General features: G+C 37.7%; 1 protein-coding gene across 7 annotated transcripts in view; it reads right to left on the minus strand.

Annotated features, from left to right (window-relative positions):
* The window catches only part of PKHD1 (PKHD1 ciliary IPT domain containing fibrocystin/polyductin), a 443,479-nt gene that overhangs the window by 91,239 nt on the left and 328,002 nt on the right, over positions 1 to 24,238 (minus strand). Inside the window, exon 61 of one of the 7 annotated variants that reach the window (XM_084755079.1) lies at positions 15,508 to 16,287. The exons of the other annotated variants lie outside the window; for them this stretch is intronic. Coding sequence (XP_084611205.1) covers positions 16,274 to 16,287 — 14 coding nt within the window. The 3' untranslated portion in view covers positions 15,508 to 16,273. Of the gene's footprint in view, positions 1 to 15,507; positions 16,288 to 24,238 lie in introns of those variants that run through there. 7 annotated transcript variants of the gene reach the window in all.

The following is a 24,238-nucleotide window of genomic DNA, read 5'->3' on the forward strand; positions in this document are numbered from 1 at the left end:
GCATTGCCCTAGAGGAGAACTCACTTTTGTTGTTTTCTTAAATGGACTTAGGATAAAACCGTGTCTTAATTTTTCATCCTTATACCTATGGATTACTTCAGGTCTCACCAGAGTAGCTGCTTATTGCAGTGGAAAAAAAGTTACCTCAGATCTCTGCACAATTAGAGAGCTAATTTTCTAATCTTTTAATAGAGAAAATAAATTAAGCAACTGGCATTATATTCTTTGGAGTGAAAATCCATGTTATGCTTTTGGCAAAATTCAACAGCAAAGCAAAGATGTGGAGGATGTGGCCAATTTGAAACCTCAAAAGCTCATTTCTGCGCATGACGACACACTTGAACTGTCTCATAAGCCTTTTCTGAATAACAAGAAGTCTAAGGAGCTCGAGAGATGGCTCAAGAGTTCAGAGACCTGGTAGGATTTCAACGACTCAAGATTGATTCCCAGAACCCACACCTTGGTTCATAGCCTAATCTAACTTCAGTCCCAGGGGACACAATGCCCTCTTCTGACCTCTGCAGGGACCAGACATTCACATAGTACACAAATACACAGACAGATCAAACATCCATATACTTAAAAACATATAACATAGATTTTTACAATGTATATTTTAAAGTGACTTACCTTTAATAGTCCTTGTGAGTTATATGTACTTGGCACTCCCAACATAAAGAAAGTTTTTATGTGTATGCAGGGTGGATAAAGGAATGACTTTTTATCAGTTATATTGACTATATCTTATCTTAATTATTTTCATAATTTTCAGGAAGTTAACATTTCTCAATTGCTGTCTATTAGGGTAATTACAGTTATCACGAGAAGTTAAGATGGCGTTTCTAGCTCACCTCACTCATGCACACCCTGTCAAACCTCCATCCATTCTCCCAGATTTTGAATACTACAGTGCAAATTCTATTGGTCTCCACTACAAAAAATGATAAAACTTCATTTCCTTAGCATTTTCCCCAAGACTCATTAACACTTGGATCTCAGCCACCAGTCCATTCTCACCTACCACTTGTGCTTGTCATCCTCACTCAAGCGCCTCCATTTCATTCCTCAAATGTATAGACGCCTTGCACCTTGTAACTTCATCAAACAACTCTCCCTGTGTAGAGGGAACTTCTCTCCATATGATTATCTATTCAACTCATACTCAATTTAATGCCCAGTATAACATTTCCAAAAACAACCTTCAGTGACAGGTCCTTCACTTCCCACCAAAATGAGTCTTTTTAATTCTGATTTACTTAACAAAAAGAAGATTACATAGATAGATGATAGATAGAAAAATAGATAGATAGATAGATAGATAGATAGAAGTATAGACAATACATATCTAATTGCTTGTTGACTTTAATAAATCATTAGGATATTGATTTATTAAATAGATATCATTTTGTATAATGACCAATAAATATCTGTTGAATACATGACTCCATAATTGGATAAAATAAAATTTAGCATGGAACAAGAAAGTATATGATAGCTAACACATCCAAGATGGGTCAAAACTCTGAAATCACATTGTATCTGCACTTATTTTTTTCCCAGAATTGTTTGACTGGACAGCATATCTGAACGTGCGCATCTCTGTCAGAGCTTAGTGTGTTCTTTGGAGCACCTCAAAACCAAGCAGGTAGCCACATAGGACACAAAAGCTTCTTCTGCTACCATTCTTTTGCATCTCTGACAAACAGTAAAATGTCATGTACTGCTCAATTACTTACTAACATTCCAAACAAAGGCTCTCTCGATTTAAAATACCGTGCATTCTCCATGTTCTCACTCCAGTTGTTTCCTTTTTCTATTCTTCATTATCTACATAGACTGTATTCTTACCTGTTATTTTATTCCAGACAACTGATTGAGTCTAGTTTTACTTTCTCACTAAAGCTCCAATCTCAGAGTTTTCAAATACAGCTGAATATACAGGTATTTACTCCCCCAGACTCTAAGTTCCCCAAACTCACTAAAGGCAAAGCATAGGCAACCACCCTTTTCCTTCTTATTTACCTATGTCTACTATTAGAACCTCCATTTTCTGAGATACCCTGTGTCTGTACAATGAAGTCATTTATTGGCTTCATTTCCAGAGAACTCAAAAAGTCATAGTAAGAAAATCCATTCTATTTCTGCCCACTTATTTCTTTGGTTAGAGCCATCCTTTCTGTCCTGGTTGTCATTAATCTCTTCCAGATCAATGCATTTCTTTCAAATCTCAACAATTGGGACACTGTCCCTATTAGTTTTTGTGTTTGGTCCCTACTCCAAATCCATTCTTCACCCTGTTTCCTGTAGCCTGAGTAATCTTTCTGAAGCCCAGCTTCCTATAGACTACTCTATTCTGACTTTTTCAAAGCCTTCTGAAAGGTTATTGAAGTTAAGAGAAATGCCACTGGGACTTTAGTCTGACACTGAAGGCTCTCCAGAGGGCCACTTCCTGGCTCTTCTCAACATCTCTTTTCCATGCTATATCAAATGAAAATATCCCAAATCTTAAAATGTCAGATTTCTTCATTTACATTTGTATTCAATTTGGAAAGCCCTTTCTCCATTTTCCCATAGCCAATCAATGCCAACAAGCACTCTTAGAGTATCGTGGCAGGATGCAGAAGTACATATTTCATTTTATATCGTCATCAACTATTTCACTTGTCCCTCTTTCTAAATTATCTCCTGGAGGTTCAAGGCAGAATCTTGGTTGCATATAAACTCTTTCAGAACAGAGACACTGGAAAGGAAATGGGCTCTTTGAAAGATAAAAGGAAAGAGTCATGGACAATGAATTATGAAAGCCCTAGAGATGCTCTGCCATGATGTTGCATGGTTTTAATTTCATCTGCTTGAGTAGCTGAGGGAGGAGATAACCTGGTCAGTGTATGAAGACTTAATTTATAGGGTCTATTTTAAAATTTATTAAAAATACTTAAGTCTTAAACTTACTTGGTATGTAACAAAGAGTTAGAGCCTTTTCCTAATATACATAAGAAACTGAGTTAAAGTGCCAGTAAAACACACACACACACACACACACACACACACACACACACACACACACACACACCACCCTGAGTACAGATCATAGCATCGTAACTTTTTCACTTGAAATATATATACACACATATAAAAAAAATCTTTTACAAGACCTTAAATCCTATTCAATTCAATTTTTCATACCTAAAATTATAAAATGAGGTCCACTTTCCAACTCCTGTAGATATAGCAATGTATCAGTTTCTGTAATATAAGAGGCATCCAGGCAATGGGAGATATGGTAATAGTAGAAATTTTCATTACATTATGAGGTAGAATTGATACATTTATTAAATTAAAATTAGCATAATTAATCCTTTCTGACATCTAAGAGATTCTAAAGTGATCCAGAAAAGGAGTCATGACTAATATCACAAACTATTATAAGCAAAACGTACTGTGAATGAATAACATCAGGACATTACTAAGTACATTCTAAGGTTGAATGTGTGGAGCAGCCCATTTCCTGCTGGTATGAAGAAGGAAGTAAATTAAACACTTGGTGCAACTTCCATACAGCATAAAATATAGGACTGGGCCTACTCTGAATTATAAAAAGTTATTCAACTGTGTTTCTTTCTTTTAAGAAAATAAAATGAAGCTCATTAAAAATTCATAATTAATCCTTTGTATTGCACCAATAACTTTATTTCCTTTTTAATTATCCTTCTTAAACACATGCTAACATCAGGTTGTTAGCTTGAAAAGGCAGCTAAAAATGTGTTCTGAGTCATTTCACCTTTTTAGTTACGATGAAGGGTAACAGTATGGTACGATTCTTTTGTAGAATTTTAAAAGGGTCAGTTTTTCCCCGATACTTGCCTAATACATGCTGTAATAGAAATGCAGTTCTATTTTATGTGAGAAGAATCCAGGGAAAAGGGAGATAGTAAGCCCAATATATTAATAAATTCAACACAAATTCCTATGACAGGTTTCAGTAGTTTTCTGTCATTGCAATGAACTAAACAGGTTTTATTACTGCATACTTCCATGCCCTGTTTGTTCCCCCACACAAATGGTCTTCTTCAGGAAGTAGAAAATGAGAGACATGGATTTCTTTTCTAAATTTTTATTTATTTTTATTCAATTTACATGCCAATTGTAGGCACTCCCTCCTCACCTCTCGATTCCAACCTTCCCTCCCTCTTCCTCCTCTCCTACTTCTCAGATAAGGGTAGCCCTCACACACACATACCATCTCACCAACAGAAATGTCAAGCCAAACTTTACCCTGTCTACAAGATGTGCAGGGATAAAGACAGAACAGAGATTGAGGGAATATCCAACCAATGCCTGGCCTAAACTTAGACCCACCCGATGGGAAAGAGCCAAACCCTGAGCCTCACTAACTTGTCTAGTTAGAGGGTATACTCTTCATTATCCATAACCCTCTGCTACTAGGATTCTCATCTAGAGTTACCCCCATATCCTCCTAAAAGCCCACCCTGTTTTAGGTCTCTAGCTTGTCATAGAGATTCCCCTACTGATGGTTTCTCTCCTCTCTGCAGGTCCTCTTTCTTTCCGCTATCCCCAGGTCTGATCTCCACCCTCATATCTCTTTATGTCCCCATCCTACCTTACTCCATCTCTCCAACCTCTTCTGTTGACTATTCTACTTCCCCTTCTCAGTGATATTAATCATCTTCCCTTAGGTCCTATCTATTACTTTTCTTCTTTGGGTCTGTGGAATTGTAGTAGGTTTATCCTGTACTATATGGCAAAACAAAAAAAAAATACACTTGTGAGTGCATACATATGTGTATTTCTCACTCAGGATGATCTTTTATATTTCCATTCTATTCCAATTCAATGATGTCTTTAATAGCTGAGTAGTATCCTCTTGTGAAAATGAACCATAGTTTCTTTATCCAGTCTTTTGTTGAGGGACATCTAGATTGTTTCCAAATTCTGACTATTACAAATAAGGCTGCTATGAACATAATTGAGCAAGTGTGCTTATTTTTTGCTGGAGACTCTTTTGGGTATATGCCCAGGAGTGGTACAGCTGGGTCTTGATGTAGACATTAATTTTCTGAGAAAATACAAGATTGATTTTCAAAGTGGTTGTACAATTTTGTACTACCACCATCAGTGGAAGAGTGCTCCCCTTTCTCCATATCCTTTCCAGCATGTGCTGTCACTTGAATTTTTGATATTAGCCATTCTGACAGATACATAATGGAATCTCAAAAGACATTTCCATAATGACTAAGGATGTTGATCATTTATTTAAGTGCTTCTCAGTCATTTGAGATTCCTCTGTTGAGAATTTTCTGGTTAGTTCTGTACCCCATTTTTAAATTGGGTTATTTGATTTATTGGTATGTAATTTATTGAGTTCTTTATATGTTTTTGATATTAGCACTTTGTCATATGTAGGGCAGGTAAAGATCTTTTCCAATCTCTAGACTGCCATTTTGTTCTACTGACAGTGTCTTTTGTCAACCTACACACCTACAGACACTTGTTTTTTGACAAAGGTGCTAAAACCAAACAATGGAAAAGAGAATGTACCTTCAATACATGGTGCTGGCCTAACTGGGTGTCTATATGTAGAAAAATGCAAATATATCTGCCATTTTCACCTTACACAAAATTCAAGTTCAAGAGAATCAAAGACCTTATTGTAAACCCAGGTACACTAAATCTACTAGAAGGGAAAGTGGGGACCAGCCTTGAACTTATTGGAACAGGAGACAACTTCCTGAACAGAAAACCAATAGCTCAGGTTCTAAGATCAACAATTAATAAACGAGGCCTCTATTTTTAATTTTTAATTTATTCTGATTACATCTCCATCATATCCTCTCACTTGTATCTTCCCCTTCTCTCACTCCCTCCATTTTCTGCCCTATTCCCCTCCCCTAAACCTCCTCCCTGACCATATGACCATAGCCTATCAGGTCTCATCCTGCTAGCTTGCTTTCCCTTTCTCTGGCCTGGCCTTCCCAACAAAGGGAAGTGATCAAATATGAGGCACCAGAATTCATATCAAAGGCAGTTCCTGCTCTCCTTAGAACCTTGGAGAATGAGCTGCCCATTGGCTAGATCTGAACATGGGTCTAGACTTACTGCATGCATTGTCCTTGGTTTGTGCAACAATTTGTGCAGGGCCCCTGTGTCCAGATCTACCAGCCTTGATGTTATCCTCGTAGGGTTCCTGAAACCTCTGGATCTTTCCATCCCCCATTCCTTCATATCACTTTCAGAGCTCCATCCAGAGTCCAGCTGAGAGTTCTAGCATCTGTCCAGATCCCCCACTGGATGGAGTCCTTCTGTTCTGTTGACAGTGTCCTTTGCCTTACAGAAAGTTTTCAGCTTCATGGGGGCCCATTTATTAATTGTTGATCTTAGAGCCTGAGCTATTGGTGTTCTGTTCAGGAAGTTGTCTCCTGTGCCAGTATGTTTAAGGCTCTTCCCCACTTTTTCTTCTAACAGATTCTGTGTGTCTGATTTTATGTTGAGGTCTTCAATCCACTTAAACTTGAGTTTTGTGCAGGGTGATAAATATGGATCTATTTGTATTTTTCTACATGTAAACATCCAATTAGGCCAGCACCATTTGTTGAAGATGCTGTCTTTTTTCCATTGTATAGTTTTGGCTTCTTTGTCAAAAATCAAGTGTCCATAAGTATGTGGATTTTTTTCTGGGTCTTTGGTTTGTTTCTACTTATCAACCAGCCTGTTTCTATGTTATTTTTATTACTGTTGATCTATAGTACAGCCTGAGATCAGAGATGGGGATTACTCCAGCAGATCTTTTATTGTATAGGATTGTCTTAACTATTCTGGTTTTTTGTCTTAGTTTGTTTTGTTTTTCCATATGAAGTTGACAATTGATCTTTAAAGGGCTGTAAAGAATTGTGTAGGTAGTTTGATAGAGATTGCATTGAATCTGTAGATTGCTTTTGGTAAGATGGTCATTTTTACTATGTTGATCATCCTGATCCATGAGCATGGGAGAGCGTTCCATCTTCTGATATCTTCTTCAATTTCTTTCTTCAAAGACTTGAAGTTTTTTTCATACAAGTCTTTCACTTGCTTGGTTAGAGTTACACCAAGGTACTTTATATTATTTGTGGCTATTGTGATGAGTGTAGTTTCCCTAATTTCTTTCTCAGACCATTTGTCATTAGTATACAAGAGGCCTATTGATATTTTTGAATTAATCTTGTATCTGGCCACTTTGCTGAAGATGTTTATCAGATGTAGGAATTCTCTGGTGGGATTTTTGGGCTCACTTATGCACACTATCATGTCATTCGTGAATAGTGATTCTTTGGCTTCTTCATTTCCTATATGCATCCCCTTGGATCTCTTGAAACTTGAATATGGGCTTTCTAATTCCTAAGAAAGAATGTAGAAACAACTACTAGATTCAATACTCATTAAACTATTGACTACTGAAGAAAATTTGAAGCTAAGTAGAAAAATTTTGAGCAAAGTTAAAAGATTAAGTGTTGAGCATTTTAAATAATGACAGCATACCTACCTAAGCCCTAAAGTTAAAATAAAACTGTCTACAGTGAAAACAGTTGTTTCTGAGTGTATAGCTTGAGGAAAAGCATGTGTTTAGCATGTTCAAGATTCCAGCTCCACGGCTTAAAAACAAATTAGTGATGAGATGGGCCCTATGATAAATCTATTGTTAGGGTACGAGTACTTTAAAATTTTTTACCACAATAAATTATACAGTGTTAGAATTTTATATATTTCATAATTTCTCATGTATACACCATGCATAGTGACCACCTTTACCCTCATCTCAATACCACCCCTGTCACTTCCCACCTCTCCACAAATCTCTTTCTTGCATTATCATCTAGTTGCTCTGTTTTGTGACCCCCTTAGATTAACCAGAGACAAAAGCTCTCTTACTTAACTTTGTTGTCTTTACTACAAGATTAAATGTTTCTTTTTTTGCTGTGCTCAGAACACACTGCATACATGAATTTATATACTGGCCTTGGCAAGCTAGGGCATGGCTCAGTGGCAGAATATTTGCCTATTTATCCTGAGCCCCTAGGGTAGACCTTTAGCCACATACATACAACTACACTGTTGCCCTCACTCCCTATGAACATAACCTCTGTGTAGCCAAAGGTGAGAATCTGAATATGATCATGTTAAGGATTCTGAATTGAGGGGAATAGCTTCCACTATCTGGTTACCTGTGAGTGTAATCACAAGTGCCCTAACTATAGAGGCTAAGGGATATTTGACTACTCCAAGGCATTGTGGCCACAGGGACAGAAACAAGAATGAGGCAGCTGTCATCCTAACAATAGGAACAACCATGAAGATGAAATAGAAAACTAAGATAATTCCTAGTTATGGTGCCATATACAGAACAGGGACAGAGAAAAGATTCGACAGACCCACCTCTCATGTGCAAGCCTTCCTTTTTTTTTTTTTTTTTTTTTTTTTTTTTTGGCTTGGATCATTGTGGAAAACTTAGAGTAGATGAAGGAATTTTAAAAGTAAGACTTCAAAACTAGTCTGGTTGCTGAAAAATAGGGGAGGGGATATCTTGGGATGTCCATGTATTCTTCCAGTAGGACACACTGCCCTGGCTTAGCCTGCGGACAGCCTTGTCTTTGCACTACATATTCTGCATATCTGTGAACCATTTTCAGCAGGTCTAAATGAATGTTCCCTGTTTAAAAAAAAAAAACTTTTCTGTCACTATTTTTGTGTTCAAGGAAATGGCAAACCATGCACAGCCCTGCATATGATACCTTGCTCTGTTTTAGAAGGACTGATTTAGAGGAATTTTTCACTATTTGCCCCGTTATTTCCACATTCCAGTGCAATGAACAGAGGGGGAAGAAGGAAGAAAAGAGAAAATACAAAGAAAGGATAAAATCATAATTATGGAGGCAAGAATGTCCAAGAAGGGAAGGGAAGGGCTCATCGGTGCTTGCGCGTGACTCTCTTTCATATGGAATTAATGGTGGTTTAATGGGGTATGAAAGGATGTTGCAGTGGAAACAATGAGGAACAATTGTCTACCTCACGTTTCATTTCACAGGTCATTATTGCATTAAGAAGTAAATCGACCAAGTCCGGTAAATAACAGTCTGCGTATCGCCGAGAGCTCCAAGCCAACAATTTTAGCCATCACAAACTAATATCTCTGTCATGTTAACCCTTGCAGGGTTGTGCTACAGGGCTAAACAATTACGACTTTGCCCAGTTCTAGCAGGTGAGCATAATTCAATGCCCCCTAGTCCCTTCTTTTGCAAAAACCCAGAAGGCCATATTTTAGCATTGTTGTTTTGTTGATGAGCCAGCTCTACCCAAATGCAGCTCCAGTGGCCTTGAAAAACAACCCCCATCTTAGTGAGTGCTGCAGGCATCTTTAAACAGACTGCTTCCTCTGCAAAATTAATTGCTGCAAAAGGCAGCGCTCCCTCGTCTAAGCTTCTGCAAGCTCACACTCAGCTATTTGGTGAGCTATAGACACTTGTGAGAGATCCAGGGGAAATGAGCTTCTCTCTTTTATTGCAGGAGTTCATATTTGTGTCACTGAGCATCATCAGGCACTGGACATCCAGAAGTTTCTAACGCCTAAATCCTACTTCCATTAACTCAGGGGTAATGGGTAGGTGAAGCAAATGCTGACTAGATTTTGAATCAACAGCACAGTGAATATACCAAAGACAGTGTACAGTAAACAAATACACTTAAAGTATAGATAGCAGAAGTACACAATTTCAAATTCATGCTGGAGTAAGAACTTCCTTGCTTCATCTGTGGCAAAAGGGGGAGGGGGGTAAAAGTCAGGCTAAGGTTCATGATATATCGTCATTGCAAGGATAATCAAGTTATGCTGTTTTCCCGTGAAAAAGCCATTTAGCCTGCAAAGGGAGGACAGATCCTTCATATTTGCACAGTACCTCTGAAACAAGGTTAATAAACCCTAACTTCTTTCCTAAAAGAGACAAATCTTGCACAGACAGCTCTTAGTTCTTGCTGTTTTGCACTGTGTAAGTAGAATTGGAGCCTTGCAAAAACCTACGCAACGTCCCTGCTGTCAAGGTGTTTAAATGCATAGATTGAATATGTGGCCATGGCAAGGGGGCATGACTATGGGTATAGTCTTGTTTGTTTGTTTGAAACTGGATCTCACTATGTACCCAAGTTACCCTAAAATGCAATATTCGCCTGCCTCAGCCTCCTGATATCTGGGCCTTATAAATATGTTCTATTTACACATAATTTAAGGCTAGAGAGCTCACAGTGTGGAGGTTACACAGACAAAAAAAGCATTTAGAAGGATAAAATTTCCCGGTTGAATTAGATGAGAAAGTAATGAAAATTGAAAGTGTGATGGAAGCACAATTCCTCGCTGTATGCATTGAAAATGGCACAAGCTCTGAGCCAAGGATGCCCTAAACGGTGACCAGGAACCGCAGCCTAAGGGTAACTAGGAAATGGCCCTGGCAGTCCTACAACAGCACTGAATCAGTTCCAGGGCCTGAAAGGATGGAAAGTAGATTCCTAGTGACAGGCAGTACAACGCAACGCCAGCTTCACCTTTGCAGTACTGAAATCAGGCAAGTTTCGCCATATTCCTTACCTCCTGTGTACCGATGCTACTTTGGGGCACTAGTGAGTGACCTATCTTTTTCCTGCTGCCGCAATGGGAAATAAACACAAGAGCCAGCTAAGGTGTACTGCTCAGATGCTCAGGTCCTCATCCCAAGCGGAACCATGACTAGGTACCAGTGATGGCAGTGGAACAGTAGTCACTAGGATGCACATAGCACTTAGCAGTCATTAGGGCAAAGGACCAGAGGTATTGTATGAATTCTGTCTATCCCTGTGGTCTCCTCCTTTGCCACTAACATATTCAAACAGAAAGAGAATATGGCTTGGATGTGTGTATATGCCAGTTTTTAAGCCATCAGTATTCCAAAGCTGTGTCCTCAGAATTATACCAAAGGGAAAATATTACTCTCCATAGTAACATAAAAATTAGACTTACCTCCCTTTTTCCATTTAAATTACTGCTGGGAACTTAAATTCCATTATATATATATATATATATATATATATATATATATATATATATATCAATGTCTTCTGTGAGGGCGTTAGAGCAAACAGAAATGGTTCTGCTGAGCATCCTTCATTCCAGTGCAGAGACTGGCTAAGAGACCTAGGAAGAGCGTTCTCTTCCACAGGACTTTCTTTCACGTGCTTTTACAAAAGTGGATTCATGTGCGAGGAATCTCAGCGGGCATAGGTTCTCACTGGCACTGTTCTTACTAAAGCATTAGGTAACATAAACACATGGGTTTTTTATTTTTAATGCATTCACTTTACATCTCAATTGTAGCCCCCTCCCTCGCCTCCTCCTGCTCCCACCCTTCCTCGCTTATACTGCCTCTTCTCCTACCCTAGTCCTCAGAAAGGAGGAGCCCTATCAAGTCTCACCAGGACTGCTTGCCTCCTCTTCTTCTGTGGCCTGGCAAGGCCATCCAGGGCAAAGTGATCAATGATTGGACACCAGAGTCCACGTCAGAGGTAGCTTCTACTCCCGTATGATGGGACCCACAGGGAGACTGTGCTGCCTATCTACTGCATTTGAACAGGGGTCTAGGTCCTCACCGTGCATGGTCCTGGTTGGTACATCAGGGCCTACAGAAACACATGATTTTTAATATGGCCACTTCTCCATCTTCCTCAAGCCAGGGTTAGGGGGATGGGGTATTTTCTATCTTTGTAAATATTTTTATTGTTCGTTTTCCTTCAATAAAATTACTAACCCTTGGGAGGCAGAGGCAGGCGGATTGTGATGAGCTCAAGGCCAGCCTGGTCTACAAAGCGAGTCTAGGACAGCCAAAGCTACACAAGAGAAACACTGTCTCGAAAAAAAAAAAAAAATCCTGTTATTTAGTGCTTTAATGAGAACAATGAAAAAAAAACATGTTTATATGACCACTGAGAATCTTCACAAAAGAATAGGTACCTGGGCTCTGTGTAGCAGCGTTTATCTTAACTTTGATAATGAGGGGAAAGTGAAGTACTTATTACATTTATGACAGTTACATTTACTTTTCTTCCCCCTTCCCCCAAAGATAAACTTTCTCTGCATAACCCTGGCTGTCCTGGAACTTGCTCTAAAAGCAGACTGGCCTCAAACTCAGAGACCCACCTGCCTCTCTGCCTCTTGAGTGCTGGGGTTAAAGGTGTGCACCACCTCCATCCCACATAGCTGTTTGCTTCTCTATAGTTGCTATTTTAAAAATCATTTCCAATTTTAAAATCTTTTACTATTTCTTTTATTTTTGAGACGATAATTATATCATCTCTCCCTTACATTTCTTCCCTCTCACCCCTCCTATAAACCCCTCCATCTTCTCTTTCAAATTCATTGCCTTTGTTTTCATTAATTGCTATAGTGTGTGTGTGTGTGTGTGTGTGTGTGTGTGTGTGTGTGTGTGTGTGTCTGTACATAGTTATTCTTAAATATAACCTGCTCAGTCTGTTACTTAGATATATGTTTACAGGTATGCCTATTTGGTATTAGATAAGTAATTGGTATGTTCTTTGCTAGGTAAGAATATAATCTTGTTTATTATATTTCTTCTTAAAATTACTAGAAAACATAAATGAATATATATTAAATGAATATATATTAAAGAAATTACTCCTTTGCCACAAATTATTCATTTTTTTCTTATTCTAATTTCATTTTTTAAATTACAGAAATTTTTACTTCTTTTTTGTTTAACTTTGTTTTTTCATTTGTTTGTTTGGTTTAGTTTGGGTTTGGTTTTTTGACACAGGTTTTCTCTGGTCACTTTGTAGACCAGACTGGCCTCAAACTCCCAGAGATCAGTCTGCCTCTGCCTCCCAGAGTGCTGAGATTATAAGCATATGCCACTGCAGCTTGCTAAAATTTTTACTCCCCACAGACATGCATGCACACATTTTAATGGAAAGGAATACTTAGATAGACATGCCATAAATAAAACACTTGTTCCTTGCTAATATAATAAGAAGAAACAAGTTAATGAATGACACAATGACAAGTTGTTCCAATATTATGACCCTGAAAGATACTATGATTTAGTTTTCAGTGTCTACTTTTGTCTTTATATTTTCAGCAAATGTAAGTGATGGGCAGTCTGTGACAACTAGGATGTAATCATTAAGAACATCCCACAGATTGGGGACTGGGGAGACGGCTTAGCAGTTAAAGCCACTTACTACATTTCCAGGGAAGTGGACTTCATTTCCCAACACCCACATCACAAGGCTCACAAGCGCTTGTGTTCTGCTTCCAGGGGATCCAGTTCTCTCCTGGCTTCTGAAGGTGCCTAAGCCCACATGCACGTACATAGATATATTTTTAAAATCTGTGGCACTGTGTATTGATAAAATGTTTTAAATGTCCCCTGGAGGGGGAGACCTGGTGGCACTCAGAGGAAGGACAGCAGATTACCAAGAAGAGACTTGATACCCTATGAACATATACAGGGGGAGGTAATCTCCCTCAGGAACAGTCATAGGGGAGGGGAATAAGGGGAAAATGGGAGGGAGGGAAGAATGGGAGGATACAAGGGATGAGATAACCATTGAGATGTAACAAGAATAAATTAATAAAGGAAAAAAATAATAAAATAAAAATATACCAAAAAAAAAAAGAAATATATGTACGTGCATTTGAAAATGTAGTCTGTAAGAGAGATGGCATTTTAAATCAGGAAAAAGTGGAAATTATGCAAAAACTGTTGCTGTGGCATTATACCAACAATATAAGGATAAAGAAAAACATTTAGGTCTTCATATCTTAGTCTCTATGAAAAACATTTCTATATGCATTAAAGAAAAAAACATTTATATAAACAAATACATATATTAATTTGGTGATATAACCATAAAGCCATGACAATTTTTTCATGTATACAAATTTAGAAAATGTGAGAATTTTTGATGCTATAAGAAATATATATGTATACATATCCTACACACATGTCACATGTGTGCACACACGTCCCTCCTGTGAAATATTGATATTATTGCTTCTCATCTGCATGGTTTGAAAAGGTGAGTAGGTTTTTCCCATAAAGGATTGCTAAGTTACTTGGGTAGGGAAATTCCCAGGTTCAGAAAACCCCATTCTTTCTTTAGAGGATGGTGTGTTTCCATGGTAGTTCTCCAGAATGATAAATAACCCAAGGCTTGTAGAAGAGGGACTCCCTTTAGTTAACTAACTGGGATGCCTAGATCAATCAGGTGCTCTCCAGAATCATCTAATTCTCAGCATCATTTCTAATGCTAAAAGTACAATTTGCATCTAATCGAATGACAATTCATTTATAAAAACACAATTTCATTGAGATGGGTAGCTAACAGTTTGAAAACTAAATCATCTAACATATATCTATTCACACATGGAAGAAGGCTAAGCATATCATAGCCTCAGGAACAGAGTATCCTATGACAGGTGGATCATGACAATTAAATTTTGAATTGTACATAAATTTAATTTTTTTAAATGTAAAACATCATTTACCTATTACAAAATATTTAAGTACACTTGAAACAACACATATGTAATTCTGTATATTAGACTAGAGAACGTTATGGTAAAGTATATGAACTCTAGATGTAGTTCAAATATTCCTTATGAAAATGAACCTCAACTGTGGGCATATACTCAAAGAACCCCACACCCTACCATAGAGACACCTACATGTCCATGTTTATTGGTGAAAGAACTGGAATCAACACAGTTTTCCATCAAGAGAGAATAATAAAAATTACATATGCATATATAATGGAATGCTGTTCAGATCTAAAGTAATATAATCACAAAATTTACATGAAATGAATAAATTTAGAATGTACAATATTAGGCAAGTTCATATAATGTCAGAAAGAAAACAACCACATATTCTCCCTCATATTTAGAATTTATCTAATATTATATACATATAAATAAAATGTACATCTGTGGACATTGTATAATATGGAAAAATATAAAATAAAAGAACAAGAAAAGTAGTGCAAAATTCAATGTGAAGCCCCACAACTTCCATTACAAACGTACCACTTTAACTGTATAAAAACTCACTAAGACATAATGAATTTGGGTCTTGTTAACTTTGTTGTGTGTGTTTTTTTAGTTGTAAGTCATAATAAAATTTCTAAAGGAGATTATATTTTGCTAATTGATATATGTCATAACTACAAACAGATAAAAAATTACATGCTATGAAGAGCAGAAAGGGAACTATCCCAAATTTATATTGATTTAACATTATTTTGATCCAGATGAACAAAGTGATGTTATAAAATTTAATTTCACCATTTTTTAGGCTTTATATGGTTTAGCACATACACATGGGAAATTTTAAGCTATTTACTGATTTAAATTATATAAATCACACACTTTCTGCATGGGTCATTCTCAAATTTAATTGCTACATGTTGTCAAAAACCCCAATGAACTTATTCTAACTTTGAAAACTTATTCCATCTGTTAATGCATTACCAGATTGATTTAAATGACATTGAAGGATCACAAACTGACATTAATTTATGAATCAAAATAAACTAGCTCTTTATGAAAAAATTAAATGTTCATCAAAAGACCTTATCAACAGCTTAAAAGGCACCCCCAAAGTGGAAACCATCCAAGATGTGTAGATAACTTGCAAAGTACAAAAAGAAATACTTTATACAAATAAGCAATTGTATCTTATAATAACAAAGAACATCTTCAAAGAAGAGATTGAAATGGCCCATAATCACATGAAAATATGCTGAATGTCAAAGAGGACATGCAAATCAAAACCACAATTAAGTTTTACTACTTCTCAAGTCTCTGGGGAGAGCTGAAGACCAGATAGTTTAGTTTTATAATCAAGTTTAGTTGGTTAGGGGATAAGACCTTTTTAGATCAAGATAAAGGATTTAAGTGAATAGAGATGAGATATGATAGATATTGAATTTAATTCAGAAATTTAGACCCAACAAAATAGGAAAGATATTTACTTCAAGTTTGGCAAATACAAATAGGCAAATCACTATGAATGTAACATTTATATAACTCGTGATTGTTTCATGGTTCTCCCTGCTGTTTTATTCATGTGTAATGAAATAAATGTGTATGTTAAAAAAAAGAAAGTAACAACCCAAAAGTTTTCCTAGAGACAACCACTGTGCTTCAGCTTGCAGCAGAAGTAATTTCTGTGCACTTCTATGTTCATCACAGGATGGTAACTGTTAAAACGATAAATGTGAAAAAGACATCTGCTCAGGGTTCATAGTAATAAATTTAATACATTTGTGGCTTAATTAAGAGTATAGGTTCCTAAGGAAAAGTGACTTGTAACTATGAGAGTCTGACCCTGAGAAATACAGATGATTAATATATTTGGCAAAAAAAAACCCCACAATTAAATAGCATCTTATTCCCACTAGGATTCCCAACATAGGAGAGAAATAACGTTAGAATGTGAGAATGTAGACAAAGAGAAGGCATGGCCGTTGGGAATGGGAGTACAAGTGATGTAACTGCTATGGGAAAGACTATATACAATATTTTCTCTAAAATCCTTACAAATGGGGTTATCATAGGACCTTTTACATATATGTCTAAATGAACTCAGTACAAAGTTTGTAAGAGGTATGTGTGTATGCCATGTACACAACAGCACAATCCACAGTAGCTGTAATGTAAGAAGAATCCTATTTCCATAGGCAGATGAATGGAATGTTGAGTTTCAGAGAGAAAGGAATTCTACAATTGCTACAATGTGCATCAGCCTTGTGAACATTATTCTAATTGAGATGAGTCAGTCATTGGAGGTACCTGTGCCTCTATTTATCTAAGTCTTTTAGAGTAGACAAAATCATACAAACTTTAAACACAAAAAATGGCTACTAGCAATGGAGGGGGAAGAGGGATATGGAGTTAGTGTTTAACGGGTGTAGAATTTGTCTTTTAGATGATGAAAGGAATATGGATGGTAGCGATGTCTGCATGACACAAAGAATGCATTTAATACCCCTGAACTACATGCGTAAAGTTGTTAAGTTGTAAATTTCACACAAACTAAATTTTATCAAAATAAAAATATGAAGATAGACTTAGAAGTACTAAGCCTGACCAATTGCTTGTTCCAACAGAAAGGATTTAGATTTTCTACCTTTCATGATATATATATATTATTTTCATTTATGCATATATGTGTGTGTGTGCATGAGTGTATCTATAGGTGCCTATGAATTTCCCTGGGACTGGAGTTGCAGGTGTCTGTCTTACATGCATGCTGAGAACCAAACTCAAGTCTCTGCTAGAGCAGTAAGCCCTCACAACTGCTGAGCCCTTTCTGCAGCCCCTAGACTATCTATTCTTAAAAGATTATTAGTTATCCAGAAATTCCATCAATGTTTTTGAACATCTAAAAGGGCATTATATAGTAAAGAATTCAACATACATTCTAATATACTAGAAAATAAATTAGGTCACTAGGCAGAAATAACAGAAGAAAGATCCTAGCCACTAAGATCAAAATACTAGGAAATGGAAGGAGGAAGCACCCATGTGGTGAATGAAGAATGAAATCAATTGAACTCCAAGGAACCATCCAAATCCAAATCCAAGACATTCCACTCTTATCATTTCTTTCCTGACAAATTTTTTAAAACAACAGCTTGATATGAGGTAAAATTTTCTCCAAACTCATTTTAAGCACACTACTTATGCATATTCCCAAGTATTCACCAGTCAAAAAGCTTGTACAATATTAAACAATAGTTTTTTTTTCATTTAATTGCATAATGTTTAGTCTTCGATGTTTTAGGATATACATTAAGTCTCTAAATTGTAAATAGTGTTTTCAAAATTGATTTGATGGCAGAACATATTTTTCAGCTTCCCAAATTCAGTGACTGTGTGAACAGCCTTAAAAGAAACGTTAAAAGATATTGTACATCAATCACACCATTGCAATAAACTTTGTAGAACACTTATCTGACAAACTGATCTTGAACTGTTGACGTATTTTCCTTTTATTTATTTATTTACTTGTCACTTTTTTGTTCCGTACTGAACATATGTCATGTTCTATAATGTGATAATCTTAACTGTCAACTTCACAAAACTAGAATCACTAATGGAAATCACTTTGTGCAAGTCTGTGGCGAATAACCTGGATTGTAGTAAGGTGGGAAGACACTAACTGCGCGTAGCACCATCCCCTAAATAGAGGATCCTGGTCTGTACAAAAGTAGAGAATCAGAGCTTGGTTGTTTCACTGCTCTCTACTTCTGGTTATAGAAATAACTTGACAAGCTTCTTCAGGTTCTAGCCATCCTGATTTCCCTGCACTGATGAAAAGTGTGGCTCAAATAAACCATTTCTTCTTATGTTGTTTTTGTCAAGGTATTTGGTCACAGGAATAGGAAAAGGAACTAAGACACAAAAGCTACTCTAAAAATCACAAATTCTTTGCAGCCTTGTAGCCTGGAGAGATAGCCGACTTACCCAACAATGTGAGGAAAGCATGACAGGTGGAGCAAAGTGAGTGACACAGGGGGATCATCCACACACAGAGACCCACCCTGCATGGGAAAGCCAGCAATAGCTTCACAGGGGAAGCACAAAACCCTATCATAGAAGATGGAGCCACACCTACTGTTTAAGCCCAATGCATACGCTTACCTCTGTATGTACACCATTTCTTCTTTATATACTTTTGTCTGTTATTTGTATTACTATATATTAAATACACATAATATCCTCAATTATGACATGTTATGCATTTGCACAATATATTTTAATGATACCCCACTATTCTCTACTGTCTCTCTCCTGATGCTACATTCTTCTTCTAAACTCCTCCTTCTACTTTCATATCTGCTTTTCAATGACATCCAGTGAGCTCTGTGGGGAGTCTACAGGATCATGGGTTGAGTGACTCTTTAGAGTCATGGAAGCCTTACTGATAACTACACCAACTGAATAAAATCTCTCCCTTTCTCTCCGAAATACTCAGAGAAAAATAGATGGCCCCATGAATCCCTTTATCCTCAATGATAGTGTTGGTGGGATGATCTTTTGCATATCCTGTGCAGAGAATCACATTTTCAGAGAGGTTATGAGCACAACATCCAGAGCAAGAGAGATGGATATGTTGTTAAGAGCATTTTATGCTCATTCAGTGGACTGGAGTTCAATTCTCAATACCCATGTGACGGCTCACAACCATCCTAAACTCCAACCAGGGACAGGGGATCTGATGCTGTCTTCTGGCCTTTGTGGGCACTGCATGCACATGGTACATAGACGTATATGTAGCAAAACACCTATGCATATAAAATGAACTGAAAAACTTTTAGAGCACAACAGCTTGGAAGTGTATCATAATATTTCCTTCTTTCTACAGCTCTTTTCGCACTTTACACATTGGTCTGTGCTCACCACAAAATCCATTTCCTTCCTAATGCTTTTGTCCATATTCTCAGGTATGTATGATGTCCTCTGGATGCTGATTTTATGCCATTCCATTCCTGCAGGTTATGTCATAGTCGGCCCCACTTGTCTCACTGCAAGTGCTGTCTCATTCTACCTTGACACCTCCCCTTGCATATTCGATTAGTACATGCACCTTGATGTCACTGGATACACAATAAAATAAATGCTCAACTAAAAGTTATACCTGTATCAACCCAATAAAGAAAAGGTGAAGCTACTGAAATTTTCCAAGAGGAAACTGTTTTGGGGAGGAAGGGGGTTCAAGACAGGATTTCTCTGTGTAGCCTTCGCTGTGCTGAACTTGCTTTGTAGACCAGGCTAGCCTGGAACTCACAGAGATCCCCCTGCCTGCCTCTGTCTCCAGGAGTGCTGGGATTAAAGGCGTGTGCCACCATGCCGGGCTCCAAAATGAAATTCTTATACAGAACCAAAGCTACAATTTAGTAACTACTCCACTGTTGCCATATAGCCTTCCTGGTTAGCAATAAAAACATTTGTTTTCTTGGCTATGATATGAATATTTGTTTTGCATAGAGGAAATAGCCATATGTCAATTATATTTATATTATATGGAGACTAAGAAGAGAAGTGAAGTGAAACTTTTGTAGTTGTTATTGTATTCCAGTTACAACGGATAGCTATGTGGACTACCACAAAAATTTCTAAAACTTGAGCCAGGCACAGTGGTGCATGCTTGTAATCCCAGCATTTAGGGAGGCAGAGGCAGGCAGATCTCTGTGAGTTCAAGGCTATCCCAGTCTACAAAGCAAGTCCAGGACAGCCGGGGATACACAGAGAAACCCTGTCTCAAAAAAAAAAAAGATAGATAGATAGATAGATAGTCTCCTATATAAAATGAGAGAGTGTAAATTGTGCAATTAAACACAGCACTCACTCTGAAGAGTTTCACTACATGATAAAGACCACATCATAATTACCCAGAAGTAAATGTGAGCCTACGCTAAGTATAGAATTAAATTTGGGTTCTGAACATTCTAACTGTGAAATCATGAAAAATTAGATTTCTCTAAAGCTCTATGGCCCTAAATGTTTGGAATGGATAAAGGCTCTGGCAATGTGTGAAGTGTGTTATAAGAGTACATGGGGAGTGTTTACAGCATATCACAAATACAGAATGCTACAAAGGAGTTTCCTGAACAAATGGTAACTATGATTCTTACTGGTATGAGTAGACAGTTCCTAGAATAACCATGTTCTTTGTTTGCTTTATTTTGAGTTTTGTGTCTTAGAAGACTGGTAGGTCTAAAATAGAGCACATGGGAAACCATGGAGTAGGATGGGAGAAAGCCTTCCAGAGCAACTGGGGACAACATAGCTTCAACTTAAGAAGAGTTCAGTCTTGGATCTTTGGTGAATTAGCTACATGGTTTGAACAATGAGCCAATACCTCCATATCAGTTGCTGCTCTGATAAAATGGAGGCAGTAAGAGCATATATCCCATAGGGCAGCTCATGGTCATGTCATTAAATGGGACAATTAATCTAATGGTCCTAGCAGGGAGCCAGAGACTATGACAGTCATAGCTATGAATGGAAGATTTGAAGAGAGAAACAAACAAGGTCTAGATAGGAGAAAGGTAAAGGAATAGTCCTTGGGGTATTCCTTCCTCTTCATATTACCCTATAGGAGTCACACATGAAAATCACCACGACCCACAGCACACTCTGTCTGCTCCAGAAAGCAATCAAATAGTGTTATGCTGTACTGCCTGGAGACCTGGGAGACTGGGAAAATGAGGTGGATCAAGGTTGCTCTCTGGGTGTCACACAGTACCACTGGAAGCCTGTCTGCCTCTGCTTGGGATAAAAGTCCCTTGCAGCCATATATCCCACAGCCCAATATTTTCTGAGACTCCACTGTGCCTTTATATTTTAATACCCTGACATCTGGAATCCTAAAAGTCTAATGTTTAACCATAAATATCTGCTGAGATTAAAGAGCTATATACCAAGCTTCAATCTTTGGGGCCTATAATTGCTTGGGAAAAGAGAATGGCATTTCCCCCTCTAGCTAGAAGAAAAAGACCTCAGCAAGCACGGATATTGGCAGACAAATCTTCTAACAACCGTTTCGCCTCTCCATTCTCTCCTCTCATTTCCTCCCTCCCTCTCCATTCTCTCGTTTTATAATACCGTCTTGCTGTCACTCTCGGGACAAATGGGAAGAACAAGAAGCCTAGAAAGCTTAAAGAAAGACACATTTCAAGATTCAGCAACAAAGAACTGGGAAGGGCTGGTCTCCCTCCGCCTGGGAAGCGGGAACACACACAGCTCCAATAGTTCTCCCATCATTCATTGAGAAAACACTTCATCATTCTGTGGACTGACAGTCAAATGCCAACTTTATTTTCTTTTTTTATCAACCTCGTATTTTATCTTTGATTCAAGGCAAGTCACTTTTAAGGTCTCCAGAATGGTTTATAACTTTCTTTCTTGGGAAGTCTCCCAGAAGTAGCAAGAGTTGAAAAATGTTTCTTAGCGACTCACAGTAAAGAATGGGGAACCAGCCTTTTCCCTGAAGGTAGATTTGGTCAGAAGTTCTTCTCAGACCACAGCAATTTGCTGGGAATAATGGCAAGGAAAGTGTGGGAAAAGCTTATCATGATATGAGCTTGAAATATAATGATTCAATGTAGACTGTACAAAATAATAATAAACCCATAATCACCCAGCAATATATTATGAAGATGGCATTTTGAGGTCATTCAACTCATTTCAACCCAAGATGGTACATAGCAAAGTAAAGGTCTGAGAATTTCTTTTACTCAGTGACTTTAGTTGTAAACACTTATGTATCTTTTTAATGTTCTTTTCTCTTTCTGATATATATGTCCAGGCAAGTATATCTATATCTTCCATATTTGGCCGAGTTATTCTCTTTTCCCTTTGAGACAAGGTCTCACTCAGAACCTGACTAGCTTTGAGGTCAGAATAATTCTGATGCATGAACCTCTCAAATACTAATATTTCAGGCTTGAGCTACTACACCTACTCTCAAAGATTATTAATAAAAACTTAACACTGTACACTAAAGGCCAATTGTTTTAACAGATTGTTAACTCAAAACAATATACATGTATAGACATAACATTTAAACTTAACACAGCAGATTCCTTGTAGATGGTTAGTTTCTTATCATCCCCCTCTGTCCTCTGTCTGTCTCTGCCTGTCTTTCTGTCTGTCTGTCTCTCTCTCATCTCTCTCTCTCTCTCTCTCTCTCTCTCTCTCTCTCTCTCTCTCTCTCTCTCTCTCTCTCTCTCCTGTGTATGTGTATATTAATCACAAAGACTGGATTTCACACATACATATGCAGAAGGAAAACTGAAATTAAGAAAAGGAGTTGGGGATATAGTTCATTGATAGAGTAACTTACCTACCATGTGAAAGGCCTCAAGGTTAATTCTAGCACTACACATATACAGACACACAAATCAAAATCTTTCTATGTGCATATGAATACTGAATGTCTTGGCTGTTTCTTATACTAAGCTAACCTTGGGAAGTGGTGCCCTGATTTGATCATGTGAAAGTTTTGGCAGTAGAAGGAAAATGAGAGATTGTTGCTAGAGATGGTTTGTTTTTATATATCTATTGAAGGCTGCTGCTTTTAGAAAATAGGATGTAAATTATCATGTACTGAGACAAAGAAAGAGAGAGAGAGAGAGAGAGAGAGAGAGAGAGAGAGAGAGAGAGAGAGAGAGAAACCTGCACCGCATTTATTAGATTTCACAGATACCAATTAGTTTGTCAATTTAATAGGTTTACCAATTAGAAGATTCCGTGATTATTTATTTGCATCACGGACACCAAGACTTTCTGGCTAGCACAAACCACTGAACACTCCAGTCCTTCTAGAACACCATGTCCCGTCATCATGAGCAGCTTCTAGGCGGCACTGCCTGCTCCTACTCAAGTGCTCAGATGCATCACAACATGCAGCTTTCTCAAGGAACTGATAAAAGTGACACACTGACCTTCTTAGATCCTCCGAGTCAGATGGATAATAGAATGATAGACACCGGAAGCAGGAAGTAGAATGGGTGGAGAATAACTATTTGAGAGGATGGGTGTGTTAATTTGTTAAACTCAAGCAGTCCTTTCACTGTGTATGTCAAAACATCATCCTGCATGCCTTAAAGGCACATAATACAAATAAATAAAACTGAACAAAATCCTAACCTCTTACCCTGGCCTTCAAATGGTTGGCTCCTGTCTCTCTGCACACTCTTTATTTGACTGCATGCTACTCACATAGGTCTCTGCTCGATCCACCCTGCATATGTGTTGAGCACATTCTTTTACCAGAGTCCCTGTGCTGGCTGATGACCTTACCTATGAGGTGCCTTCCTTTGCTCATTGGAGTCTTATTTGCAATGTTACTTTATATCAAATATGAACTTCTTACACACACACACACACACACAGAGAGAGAGAGAGAGAGAGAGAGAGAGAGAGAGAGAGAGAGAGAGAGAGAGAGAGAGAGAGAGAAACTCATTCAGGCTTGAAACTTCCTCTGTAAACCAAAATACTCTTTCCTTTTCTTCACTCCTCCTTTTATGCTATTTGTGTATACGTCTCTACTGAAATGTAATTTTGACAGAAGTATCATTGTTATTTTCTTCTCTATGCACTATAATATGCATTCTTTAATAAGGTGCTAGTAGGCAGTAT

Source organism: Acomys minous (genome assembly GCF_964271855.1).
Source record: "Acomys minous genome assembly, chromosome: 13".
In the NCBI taxonomy this organism is placed as follows: Eukaryota; Metazoa; Chordata; class Mammalia; order Rodentia; family Muridae; genus Acomys; species Acomys minous.